This window comes from Bombina bombina, chromosome 4, assembly GCF_027579735.1.
Source record: "Bombina bombina isolate aBomBom1 chromosome 4, aBomBom1.pri, whole genome shotgun sequence".
NCBI classification, from domain to species: domain Eukaryota; kingdom Metazoa; phylum Chordata; class Amphibia; order Anura; family Bombinatoridae; genus Bombina; species Bombina bombina.
This window is the reverse complement of record NC_069502.1, coordinates 1,221,658,620-1,221,673,055: the sequence shown is the minus strand read 5'-3', so window position 1 is coordinate 1,221,673,055 and position 14,436 is coordinate 1,221,658,620. Positions and strand designations below refer to the sequence as shown.

The 14,436-nt window shown below is 39.0% G+C and overlaps 1 protein-coding gene across 1 annotated transcript in view; it reads right to left on the bottom strand.

Annotated features, from left to right (window-relative positions):
* Positions 1 to 4,563: 4,563 nt before the first annotated feature.
* NFKBIE (NFKB inhibitor epsilon) overlaps positions 4,564 to 14,436 on the bottom strand; it is a gene marked incomplete at its 5' end in the record, with an annotated part of 48,447 nt that continues 38,574 nt past the window's right edge. The window contains one exon of the mRNA XM_053712746.1: positions 4,564 to 6,125. Coding sequence (XP_053568721.1) covers positions 6,060 to 6,125 — 66 coding nt within the window. The remainder of the gene's footprint in view (positions 6,126 to 14,436) is intronic.

The following is a 14,436-nucleotide window of genomic DNA, read 5'->3' as shown; positions in this document are numbered from 1 at the left end:
CCGAATAAGGTCTGCCCTTTGAAAGGAATGTTAAGTAGTTTAGACTTGGAAGTTACATCCACTGACCAGGATTTAAGCCAGAGCGCTCTGCGCGCCTGTATGGCGAATTCGGAATTTTTAGCCGTAAGTTTGGTTAGATGTACTACGGCATCTGAAACAAACGCATTAGCTTGTTTAAGGGTTCTAACTTTGCTCAAGGCCTCATCTAACGGCTCTTCCAGAGACTCAAACCAGAATGCCGCTGCAGCCGTGACAATGCATGCAAGAGGCTGCAATATAAAACCCTGTTGAACAAACATTTTCTTAAGATAACCCTCTAACTTTTTATCCATTGGATCTGAAAAAGCACAGCTATCCTCCACCGGGATAGTGGTACGCTTGGCTAACGTAGAAACTGCTCCCTCCACCTTAGGGACCGTCTGCCATAAGTCTCGTGTGGTGGCGTCTATAGGGAACATTTTTCGAAATATCGGGGGAGGGGAAAAAGGCACACCGGGTCTATCCCACTCCTTACTTATAATTTCTGTAAGTCTTTTTGGTATAGGAAAAACGTCAGTACACACCAGTACCGCATAGTATCTATCCAACCTACACAATTTCTCTGGAATTGCCACCGTGTCGCAATCATTCAGAGCCGCTAATAACTCCCCTAGCAACACACGGAGGTTCTCAAGCTTAAATTTAAAATTCGAAATTTCTGAATCCGGTCTCCCCGGATCAGAACCGTCACCGTCAGAATGAAGCTCACCGTCCTCATGTTCTGCAAATTGTGACGCAGTATCAGACATGGCTCTCGTGTCATCAGCGCGCTCTGTCCGTAACTCAGAGCTATCGTGCTTGCCCCTTAATTCGGGCATATTATATAATACTTAATATAATACTTCTTTCATAACATTAGCCATATCATGTAAAGTGATTTGTAAGGGCCTAGATGTACTAGGTGTTTCAATCCTACGCATCTCCCGAGCGGGAGACGCAAGTACTGACACGTGAGGAGAGTTAGGCGGCATAACTTCCCCCTCGTTGTCTGGTGATAGCTTCTTTATCGGTACAGATTGACTTTTATTCAAAGCAAAATCAATACAATTGGTACACATCGTTCTATTGGGCTCCACAGTGGCTTTTGAACATGATGAACAAACAGTTTCCTCTAAATCAGACATGTTTAAAACAGACTTAGTAATGAAACTAACAAGCTTGGAAATCACTTCAATAAGTTTACAAGCAATATAAAAAACGCTGCAGCGCTTCAAAATACAGATATAATTAAACAATTCTTAACAAGAAGTATATTATTAGCAGAGGATTGCACCCATTAGCAAAAGGATGATTAACCCCTCAATACCCAAAACGGATAAAACAGATATCAATTAAGATTTAACGCTTTTTTTTTTTTTTTTTTTCAAATCGTTTTTATTAAGAATCCAAAATACAGAGAGATTGACAAAACAAGCAAACAAGAATACAATAATGACAAACATTAGGTCATTTTTACAGGGGAGAACAGAACATCCCAATGTCTAGAAATTTCAAAGTAAGAAATCACGCATCCTGGATTCTCATTTTAACCTTTTTCTTTTTAGAAAAAACAAAAACAAAATACAAAAAAAAACAAAATACAAAAAAAAAAAAAAAGATTTAACGCTTTTAATCACAGTCAGCACACTGTCACAGATCTGCTATGACTGATTACCTCCCTCACAAATGAAATTTGCAGACCCCTGAGCTCTCTAGAGACGTCCTGGATCAAGGAGGAAGAAGCAGAAAGACTGTGCAATAATTTTAACTGCGCAACAAGGCGCTAAAACAAGGGCCCTCCCACTCCAATCACAACAGTGGGAGCCCTGATATAACGGTTTCCATGCAGAAAAATATGTTAGCCATGTGGAATAAAATCATGCCCAAAGCGATTTATCACCAAAGTACCTCACAAAAACGAATAACATGCCAGTAAACGTTTTATTAAAAACAACATTTGTCAATGTCATGCAAAGCTATCACTAAGCCTGCTACCAGTCGCTACCACTGCAGAGAAGGCTTAAGTATTATTTCAGTGTTAACAGTATTTTCTCAGTCAAATTCTAGTCCCTAGAATATAACTCGACTGCGCATACATTTATCAGCCTGATACCAGTTGCTACTACTGTATTTAAGGCTGTACTTACATCATATGGTAACAGCAGTATTTTCTTAGTCAATTCCATTCCCAGAAAATAAAGTACTGCACATACCTCATTTGCGGAGGACCCCGCATGCTATTCCCAGTTTCTGAAGTTACCCCACTCCTCAGAATGTCGAGAACAGCCAGTGGATCTTAGTTACGCCTGCTAAGATCATAGATAAAGAACGCAGGCAGTTTCTTCTTCCAAATACTGCCTGAGATAGAAAAACAGCACACTCCGGTGCCATTTAAAATAACAAACTTTTGATTGAAGAATAGTTAAGTAAAAACTCCAGCTCCTCTCGCGACCTCCTTCATTGTTGAGGGTTGCAAGAGAATGACTGGATATGACATGTGAGGGGAGGAGCTATATAGCAGCTCTGCTTGGGTGATCCTCTTGCAACTTCCTGTTGGGAAGGAGAATATATCCCATAAGTAATGGATGACCCGTGGACTGAACACACTTAACAAGAGAAAAATGGATTGATAAGTGTCTAAAACCGGTTAAAACCCCCTAAAGCACCATGCCACAGCTCTGCTGTGGGCCTACCTGCCCTTAGGAAGCGATAATATGGGGTTTAAAGCTTCAATTAGTCCCTCAGAAGGCTCTCAGGAGAAGTTGCTTGCTGCTTGTAAGTGTAGGCCCCGCCCACCTCACTCGATGTTGCTGGGGCCTACACAAAACTAACAAACCCTGCCTGAAAGCCATGTGGGTTATAAACAACCCCAAAGAACCCTCAAGCAAATGTCCCACAAAACAGAAAACGTTACTCCCAGACACAAAAACGTTTGTCTCAAATTCACAAACTGAGCGCCCACAAAAAATTAACCCTTTATGCAAGCTAGTAAAGCCTCTTATAACACTAGGATTACTGCTTACCCTTCCCCTAATGGGGACACTGTCATCCTTTCTGAGTTAACACAGTCTCTGCAGAAAATATGACTGAACATACCTCATTGCTGTATAGCAAGAAACCGTTCCTCACACTGAAGTTTTCCTGTACTCCTCAGCTTCTCTGGGGACAGCAGTGGACCTTAGTTACGAATGCTAAGATCATCATCCTCCAGGCAGAAATCTTCATCTATGTCCTGCCTGAGAGTAAATAGTACAACACCGGTACCATTTAAAAATAACAAACACTTGACTGAAGATAAAATAAAACTAACAGTTTAACACCTCTTCTCTTTACTCTTCCTGCTTAGAGCCAGCAAAGAGAATGACTGGGGGGAGCTATATAGACAGCTCTGCTGTGGTGCTCTCTTTGCTACTTCCTGTCAGGAAGGACAATATCCCACAAGTTAGGATGAATCCGTGGACTCGGTACATCTTGCAAAAGAAAAAGTTCCAGTGTAGAACCAGAGTTTTCTTGATGCTTTGCATGATATTTATATAATCAAACGAGAAAAGCAAACCACTGGAAAGAAGTAACCGAGGAGGGATTTTCATCTATGGTAAAGGCATGGGACAAACATTACTTTATGTCATGTGCTCACCAGAAATAACTATTTAACTTGCTTGATACAAGATTTCAGAGTTATACAGCTGTAAATAATTATTTTATGTCTACACCGATATTATTATAGATGAAACATTTATATTTATTGAAAGCTTGCGATCTGGCCGGCACAGAGAGCTTACGTCCACTGGGCCTATGCGTGAAGCTTGGGGTGCTACAAGTGTACACATGACTAATACTTCAAATTCATTTTTGCCTTAATTTTCTATTTCACTCGAGTGTCATAGCAGGGCTGTCATTAAAGTTCACCCAAAAAATGTCTCCATTTTAAATTGCTCCCAATGATCCATTTTACCTGCTGGAGTGTATTAAATAGTTTACAAGTAGCTCCTTTACCCATATATTGGCATTTGAAATAGCCGATTTAGCCTGCTGTATCCCCACCTATACTGAAAGTTTCTATACTTGAGTCAATGCTATTGACAAGGCTAAGTAAACAGTCAGTAGAAGAGATTACACTCCTAGTGGGGAGCAAGATAGTTAAGTAATAAAAAGTTAATTTTCCATTGTTCTCTCTAAGTATTGAGCTTTGGTTTACAGACAAATATAAGATAAGGAAGCAAGTGTGTGTACACAAAGTGATAACAATGAGATATGATATTACCTGCAAGCTCAACCCCTTGTAAGAGGCTGTGGTTTAAAAGCACAAACCCAGCTAATACATATACACAAACCTGAAAATGCACTCTCATACAGTGTACTGTCCCTTTAAAATGGTTAAGACAACCAAATGACATATAGCATACAGCAAGAAATTCTGCTTTTCTTATACTTTGAATGGGTGAATGAGTGGAAAAAAAAAAAAAAAACGTCAGGAATTTCACAGGCTTTTTTTTTTTTTTTAACTAGACTTCCATGAAAACAAACAAACAGATGCCCCCCTGATACAGTAAATTGGTTTATAAGTGGTGATGAGGACTACCTTGTACATTTATTGCTTATATTAAACTATATATCAAAATTCAACACATCTATACAAATAATTTCATTTATAAATCGAGTATTTTTATAATGTACATTTTATAAACACTGAACATAAAACTACAATCATAGCAGATTATATCTTCTGTACATGCTTCAGAAAACCGTGATTGAGTTGTATACATTATTTTTTATTAAAGAACAAAATTAATGTATTTATTAATATAGGAACTGTAGGAAAAATTCAATATTGAAAGAAGAAAAAAACCCAAAATGCATGAATAGCTAAAATATACAGTTCAATAGAGGCCAGTGAGAGTTTAAGACATCAAGTTCATGAATTAGAAATTAAATTATTTAAATAAAAATATTACAAGCGTTTATGCTGAGCAGTCACTAGAAAACCACAGGTAACCAGTTAGCTCAATGAATGTGAAACCAGAGCAAAGTGACTGTATACAACTCTTTCAGTAGTCAGGAATAGACCCCATTTGCAGACTCTTGTGTCTGTAGCTATGAAACTAACAGCTACAGCTCAGTACTAGTGTAGGATCCAGAGTGGGGAAGGAAACAAAGTCCCAAATACAGTGAATATGGGTGATTACATTTTAATGATCTATTTTACATTGCATATGTGTAACACGCAAACACCACACACTACTGAAAAGGGAGAATGAGGTGCCAAGCTTCTGGGTGAAAAACAGGACAGTGACAGCGGGCGGAAACATGGGGGGGGGAGTGAGACAGAAATGCGATTAGACGAGAAAGAGCGGAAATGCTGAATGTGGCAGAAGAGGCCTAAAACAGAGTGAAAGGGGAATCAGCTGGACAAAGATGTGAAGAAAGAATAGAAAGGGGGACAGCGGAGAAAGACGAGGAGAGTTGGTGGAGAGGAAGGCGCGAGTCTTTAGTAGCACTATCCCTGTTCTTCCATGGTGCAACTGTAATATCTTACAGGATGGTACAGCAGGGATTAATGCCTGCCCCATAAGTGCTTCTGTGCGGGCAACACCCCATCCGATAGGGGCACCACAGAGATTACAACAATTACTCACCTCTAATTACAGTAAAACCATAAAAAGATGTATTGCTGCTGAGCACATAGAAAGGTCACTGCTACCCTGAAATCTCATAGCTACAAAAAAAAAACACTGACCAGACATACTTCACCTCACAAATGTAATCAGATATTTTATCCTTCAACTTGTGCCACAGTCCCCTCAATGCTTCTTGCAATGTGACCAATCTGCTTAGTCCAGTGTTAATGTCATTTGTTCCTGTTCTCCCTTAGCACAAAGGACACTGGGATCCTCTGTATCATGTGACTCCCAGGGTTGGTTCATCAGTGTGTAATGGACTAGCCAGCCACACGAGGCAGCCCACAACAACAATAAAAAAAGGCTAAAGAGAACTATGCTAAGCACTCACAGGTTAGGGCTCAACCTGTCCAAAGTACAAAGTTACGCAGAAGTCACTACTGGTTTTCCTGAAATCTTCAGGTCATCAAATGGCAAAAGAGCAAGAAGCTGATTGGATGAAAAGAGAGAAAAAAAAATTATTATGAGCAATGAAATTATTAGCAAAGTTTACATCATAGTTAAGTGCTAGAATCTAGATAAGGTGTGTGTGTGTGTGTGTGTGTGTGTGTGTGTGTATGTGTGTGTGTGTGTGTGTGTGTGTGTGTGTGTGTGTGTGTGTGTGTGTGTGTGTGTGTGTGTGTGTGTATATATCATAATTTATGTAAGAACTTACCTGATAAATTAATTTCTTTCATATTGGCAAGAGTCCATGAGCTAGTGACGTATGGGATATACATTCCTACCAGGAGGGGCAAAGTTTCCCAAACCTCAAAATGCCTATAAATACACCCCTCACCACACCCACAAATCAGTTTAACGAATAGCCAAGAAGTGGGGTGATAAGAAGGAGCGAAAGCATCAACAAGGAATTGAAATAATTGTGCTTTATACAAAATCATAACCACCACAAAAAGGGTGGGCCTCATGGACTCTTGCCAATATGAAAGAAATGAATTTATCAGGTAAGTTCTTCCATAAATTATGTTTTCTTTCATGTAATTGGCAAGAGTCCATGAGCTAGTGACATATGGAATAGCAAATACCAAAGATGTGGAACTCGACGCAAGAGTCACTAGAGAGGGAGGGATAAAAATAAAGACAGCCAAATCCGCTGAAAAAAGAATCCACAACCCAAATCAAAAGTTTTAATCTTTATAATGAAAAAACCCCTGAAATTATAAGCAGAAGAATAAAACTGAAACAGCTGCCTGAAGTACTTTTCTACCAAAAACTGCTTCTGAAGAGAAAACATCAAAATGGTAGAATTTAGTAAAAGTATGCAAAGAAGACAAAGTTGCTGCTTTGCAAATCTGATCAACAGAAGCTTCATTCTTAACCGACTCCAAATAAGCATGATGAATTAAAAGCTTTAACCAAGACGCCAAAGAAATGGCAGAAGCCTTCTGACCTTTCCTAGAACCAGAAAAGATAACAAATAGACTAGAAGTCTTTCTGAAATCTTTAGTAGCTTCAACATAATATTTCAAAGCTCTTACTACATCCAAAGAATGTAAAGATCTTTCCAAAGAATTCTTAGGATTAGGACACAACGAAGGGACAACAATTTCTCTACTAATGTTGTTGGAATTCACAACTTTAGGTAAAAATTTTAATTAAGTCCGCAAAACCGCCTTATCCTGATGAAAAATCAGAAAAGGAGACTCAAGAAAGAGCAGATAATTCAGAAACTCTAGCAGAAGAAAATCGCCAAAAGGAACAATACTTTCCAAGAAAGTAATTTAATGTCCAGAGAATGCATAGGCTCAAACGGAGGAGCCTGTAACGCCCTCAAAACCAAATTAAGACTCCAAGGAGGAGAAATTGGCTTAATACGAACCAAAGCCTGTACAAAACAATGAATATCAGGAAGATTAGCAATTTTTCTGTGAAACAAAACAGAAAGAGCAGAGATTTGTCCTTTCAAGGAACTTGCAGACAAACCCTTATCCAAACCATCCTGAAGAAACTGTAAAATTCTAGGAATTCTAAAAGAATGCCAAGAGAATTTACGAGAAGAACACCATGAAATATGTCTTCCAAACTCTGTAATAAATCTTTCAAGACACAGATTTGCGAGCCTGCAACATAGTATTAATCACCGAGTCAGAGAAATCTCTATGACTAAGCATTCAATCTCCATACCTTCAAATTTAATGATTTGAGATCCTGATGGAAAAATGGACCTTGAGATGGAAGGTCTGGCCTTAACGGAAGTGGCCAAGGTTGGCAACTGGACATCCGAACAAGATCCGCATACCAAAACCTGTGTGGCCATGCTGGAGCCACCAGCAGTACAAATGAATGCTCCATTATGATTTTGGAAATCACTCTTGGAAGAAGAACTAGAGGCGGAAAGACATAAGCAGGTTGATAATTCCAAGGAAGTGACAACGCATCCACTGCTTCCGCCTGAGGATCCCTGGACCTGGACAGATACCTGGGAAGTTTCCTGTTTAGATGAGAAGCCATCAGATCTATTTCTGGAAGCCCCCACATCTGAACTATCTGAAGAAAGACATCTGGGTGAAGAGACCATTCTCCCGGATGTAAAGTCTGGCGACTGAGATAATCCGCTTCCAACTGTCTATACCTGGGATATGGACCGCAGAGATTAGACAGGAGCTGGATTCCGCCCATGCAAATATACAAGATACTTCTTTTATAGCTTGAGGACTGTGAGTCCCACCTTGATGATTGACATACGCCACGGTTGTGACATTGTCTGAAAACAAATAAACAGTTCTCTCTTCAGAAGAGGCCAAAACTGAAGAGCTCTGAGAATCGCACGGAGTTCCAAAATATTGATTGGTAATCTCGCCTCTTGAGATTTCCAAACCCCCTGCGCTGTCAGAGATCCCCAGACAGCTCCCCAACCTGAAAGACTTGTATCTGTTGTAATCACAGTCCAGGTTGGACGAACAAAAGAGGCCCCTGAACTAAACGATGGTGATCTAACCACCAAGTCAGAGATAGTCGAATATTGGGATTTAAGGATATTAAAGGGACAGTCTAGGCCAAAATAAACTTTCATGATTCATATAGAGCATGTCATTTTAAACAATTTTCCAATTTACTTTTATCACCAATTTTGCTTTGTTCTCTTGGTATTCTTAGTTGAAAGCTTAACCTAGGAGGTTCATATGCTAATTTCTTAGACCTTGAAGCCCACCTCTTTCAGATTGCATTTTAACAGTTTTTCACCACTAGAGGGTGTTAGTTTACGTATTTCATATAGATAACACTGTGCTCGTGCACGTGAAGTTATCTGGGAGCAGGCACTGATTGGCTAGACTGCAAGTCTGTCAAAAGAACTGAAAAAAGGGGCAGTTTGCAGAGGCTTAGATACAAGATAATCACAGAGGTTAAAAGTATATTATTATAACTGTGTTGGTTATGCAAAACTGGGAAATGGGTAATAAAGGGATTATCTATCTTTTAAAACAAAAATTCTGGTGTAGACTTTCCCTTTAATTGTGATATCTTTGTATAATCCCTGCACCACTGGCTCAGCATACAAAGCTGAAGAGGTTTCATATGAAAATGAGCAAAGGGGATTGTGTCCGATGCTGCAGTCATGAGACCTAAAACCTCCATGCACATAGCTACTGAAGGGAATGACTGAGACTGAAGGTTCCTACAAGCTGAAACCAATTTCAGACGTCTTTTGTCTGTTATGGATACTGAATCTAATTGGAATCCTAAAAAGGTTACCCTTGTCTGAGGAATAAAGGAACTTTTTGGTAAATTGATCCTCCAACCATGTCTTTGAAGAAACAACACTAGTTGATTCGTGCGAGATTCTGCAGAATGTAAAGACTGAGCAAGTACCAAGATATTGTCCAAATAAGGAAACACCACAATACCCCGCTCTCTGATTACAGAGAGTAGGGGACCAGGAACCTTTGAAAAGATCCTTGGAGCTGTTGCTAGGCCAAAAGGAAGAACAGCAAATTGGTAATGCTTGTCTAGAAAAGAGAATCTCAGGAACTGATAGTGATCTGGATGAATCGGAATATGAAGATATGCATCCTGTAAGTCTATTGTGGACATATAATGCCCTTGCTGAACAAAAGGCAAAATAGTCCTTCTAGTCACCATTTTGAATGTTGGTATTCTTACATAACGATTTAAAATTTTTAGATCCAGAACTGGTCTGAAAGAATTCTCTTTCTTTGGAACAATGAACAGATTTGAATAAAACCCCAGACCCGGTTCCGGAAAGGGAACTTGCACAATTACCCCGGATAACTCCAGGTCTGAAACACACTTCAGGAAAGCCTGAGCCTTTACTGGGTTCACTGGAATGCGTGAGAGAAAGAAATTTCTCACAGGCGGTCTTACCTTGAAACCTATTCTGTACCCTTGAGAAACAATGTTCTGGATCCAATGATTTTGGATTGAATTGATCCAAACATCTTTGAAAAATCTTAGTCTGCCCACTACCAGCTGTGCTGGAATGAGGGCCGCACCTTCATGCGGACTTGGGGGCTGATTTTGATTTTCTAAAAGGCTTGGATTTATTCCAGACTGGAGAAGGCTTCCAATTGGAAACCGTTCCTTTAGGGGAAGGGTCAGGTTTCTGTTCCTTATTCTGACGAAAGGAACGAAAATGGTTAGCAGCCCTAAATTTACCCTTAGATTTTTTTATCCTGAGGCAAAAAGGCTCCCTTACCCCCAGAGACAGTTGAAATAATAGAATCCAACTGAGAACCAAATAATTTATTACCTTGGAAAGAAAGAGATAGCAACGTTGACTTAGAAGTCATATCCGCATTCCAAGATTTAAGCCATAAAGCTCTTCTAGCTAAAATAGCTAAAGACATATACCTGACATCAATTCTAATGATATAAAAAATGGCATTACAAATGAAATTATTAGCATGTTAAATTAGCTTAACAATGCTATACACATTAGGATCTGGTACTTGTTGCGCTAAAGTTTCCAACCAAAAAGTTGAAGCCGCAGCAACATCAGCCAAAGAAATAGCAGGCCTAAGAAGATGACCCGAACATAAATAAGCCTTCCTTAAATAAGATTCAAGCTTCCTATCTAAAGGATCTTTAAAAGAAGTACTATCTGCCATAGGAATAGTAGTACGCTTTGCAAGAGTAGAGATAGCCCCATCAACTTTGGGGATCTTTTCCCAAAACTCCAATCTATCAGTCGGCAAAGGGTACAGTTTCTTAAACCTTGAAGAAGGAGTAAATTAAGTACCCAGACTATTCCATTCCCTAGAAATTACATCTGAAATAGCATCAGGAACTGGAAAAACCTCTGGAATAACTACATGAGGTTTAAAAACCAAATTTAAACGTTTACTGGTTTTAATATCAAGAGGACTAGTCTCCTCCATAGCTAATGCAATCAACACCTCTTTTAATAAAGAACGAATATACTCCATTTTAAATAAATATGAAGTTTTGTCAGTGTCAATATCTGAGGCAGAATCTTCTGAAAAAGATAGATCCTCATCAGAGATAGATAAATCAGAATGCTGTCGGTCATTTAAAAAATCATTGAATTTATGAGAAGTTTTAAAAGACCTTTTACATTTATTAGAAGGTGGTATAACAGAAAGGGCCTTCTGAATAGAATTGGAAACAAATTCTCTCAAATTATCAGGAATATCCTGAACATTAGATGTTGAAGGAACAACAACAGGTAATGGATTACTACTAATGGAAATAGTCTGCTTTTGAAAGTTTATCATGACAACTAACACAAACTACAGCCGGAGGAACAGTTACCACAAGTTTACAACAAATGCACTTAGCTTTGGTAGAACCGACATCAGGCAGCAGCATTCCAGAAGTAGATTCTGAGACAAGGTCAGATTGAGACATCTTGCAATATGTAATAGAAAAAACAACATATAAAGCAAAATTATCAATTTACTTATATGACAGTTTCAGGAATGGGAAACAATGCAAACAGAATAAGCCTCTGGAAACCAGAAGCAAAAAAAAATAATGACTTAAGTAATGTCAAAAATCTGGCGCCAAGTATGACGCCCACAACTGACAAAATATTTTTTGCCGCCAAAAACGTCTGCAACAAACACGAGCGTCATAGATGACGCAACTACGTGAAAACTCTCAGTGCCAACTAAGACGCCGGAAATGAAGTAATTACGTCAAACGTAATTCTCGCGCCAAAAAAAGTCTCACGCCAAAAATGACGCAATAAATTATAGCATTTTGCGCTCCTGCGAGCCTAACAGCCCGCAATTTAGAAAAGAAAGTCAATTTAAAAAATTTTCAGGTAAGAAATAATTTTTTCATATGCATTTCCCAAAATGAAACTGACAGTCTGTAAGAAGGAAATATATTTGCCATGATTCAGGTTAATCAGTATAAGTATAAAACATATATTTAGAACTTTACATATAAAGTGCCAAACCATAGCTGAGAGTGTCATAAATAAAAGAAAACATACTTAGGAAAAGACACTCATCTACATAAAGTAGATAGCCAAACCAGTACTGAGACTGGTATCAGTAGAGGTAATGGTATATAAGAGTATATCGTTGATCTGAAAAGGGAGGTAGGAGATGAATCTCTACGATCGATAACAGAGAACCTATGAAATAGATCCCCGTTAGGATGACCATTGCATTCAATAGGTAATACTCCCTTCACATCCCTCTGTCATTCACTGCACTCTGAGAGGAACCGGGCTTCAGTATGCTGAGAAGCGCATATTTATAGGCATTTTGAGGTTTGGGAAATTTTGCCCCTCCTGGTAGGAATGTATATCCCATACGTCACTAGCTCATGGACTCTTGCCAATTACATGAAAGAAATACAATCCTTCCAGGAGGGGCAAGGTTTCCCAAACCTCAAAATGCCTATAAATACACCCCTCACCACATCCAAAATTCAGTTTAACAAACAGCCAAGAAGTGGGGTGATAAAATAAGGAGTAAAAAAAGCATACAAAAAAAAACTGGAAATATAAATTGTGCTTTTATACAAATATCATACCCACCATAAAAATGGTGGGCCTCATGGACTCTTGCCACTATGAAAGCAATGAATTTAACAGGTAAGTTCTTACATAAATGATGTTTTCCTTTGATGTAATTGGCAAGAGTCCATGAGTGAGTGACGTATGGGATAGAAATACCCAAGATGTGGAAGACCACAGAAGAGTCACTTAAATCCAAACAAAATAATACGTCTTTCTTAAGAATTTCAAGAAAAAAAAAAAACTTAAATCATAGGCAGAAGAATCAAACAGACAGCTGCCTGAAGAACTTTTCTACCAAAGACTGCTTCAGAAGAAGCAAATACATCAAAATGGTAAAATTTAGTAAATGTATGCAAAGAAGACCAAGTTGCTACTTTGCAAATCTGATCAACTGAAGCTTAATTCTTAAAAACCCAAGAAGCGGCGACTGATCTAGTAAAATGAGCTGTAATTCTCTGAGGCGGAGACTGTCCCGCCTCCAAATAAGCCTGATGAATCAAAAGCTTTAACCAAGATGCCAAAGAAATGGCAGAGGCTTTCTGACCTTTCCTGGAACCAGAAAACACAACAAATAGACTAGAAGTCTTTCTAAAATCCTTAGTAGCTTTGATATAGTATTTCAAAGCTCTTACAACATCTAAAGAATGTAAAGATTTTTCAAGAGCATTCTTAGGATTAGGGCACAAAGGAGGATCAACAAATTTCCCTACTAATGTTGTTAGAATTCGCAACTTTAGGAAGAAATGTAAACGAAGTCCGCAAAACCACTTTATCACGATGGAAAATCAGAAAAGGAAACTCGCAAAAGAGCAGAATATTCAGAAACTCTTCTAGCAGAAGAGATAGCTAAAAGGAACAACACTTTCCAAGAAAGTAGTTTAATATCCAAAGAATGCAGAGGCTCAAAAGGAGAAGTCTGCAGAGTCTTTAAAACCAAATTAAGACTCCAAGGAGGAGAGATTGATTTAATAACAGGCTTGATACGAACCAAAGCCTGAAAAAAAAAAAAGTGTAAAATGTCAGGAAGTTTAGCAACCTTTCTATGAAATAAAAACGGAAAGCAGAGATTTGTCCCTTGAAAGTACTTGCAGAAAAACCTTCATCCAAACCATCCTGAAGAAACTAACATTCTAGGAATTCTAAAAGAATGCCAAGAGATTTTATGAGAAGAACACCATGAAATATAGGCTTTCCAAACCAGATAAATCTTCCTCGAAACTACAGACTTACGAGCCTGTAGCTTAGTACTAATCACTGATTCAGAGAAACCTCTATGACTAAGCGTTCAATTTCCATACCTTCAAATTTAGCGATTTGAGATCCTGATGGAAAAACGGCCCTCGAGACAGAAGGTCTGGTCTTAAAGGAAGTGGCCAAGGCTGGCTACTTGACATCCGGACAAGATCCGAAAACCAAACTCTGTGAGGCCATGCTGGTGCTATCAGAAACACAAGTGATTGTTCCATTATGATCTTGGAGATCACCCTTGGAAGAACTAGAGGCGGAAAGATGCAAGCAGGCTGGTATGGCCAAGGAACTGCTGACCATCTCTGCCTGAGAATCCCTGAACCTGGAAAGATACCTGGGAAGTTTCTTGTTTAGATGGGATACCATGAGATCTATTTCTGGAAGACCTCACATCTGTACAATCTGACAAAATACATCTGGATGGAGAGACCACTCCCCTGGATGTAAAGACAGACGGCTGAGATAATCCGCTTCCCATTTGTCTACACCCTGGATATGTATTGCAGAAATTAGATAGGAGTTGAATTCTGCCCAAGAAAG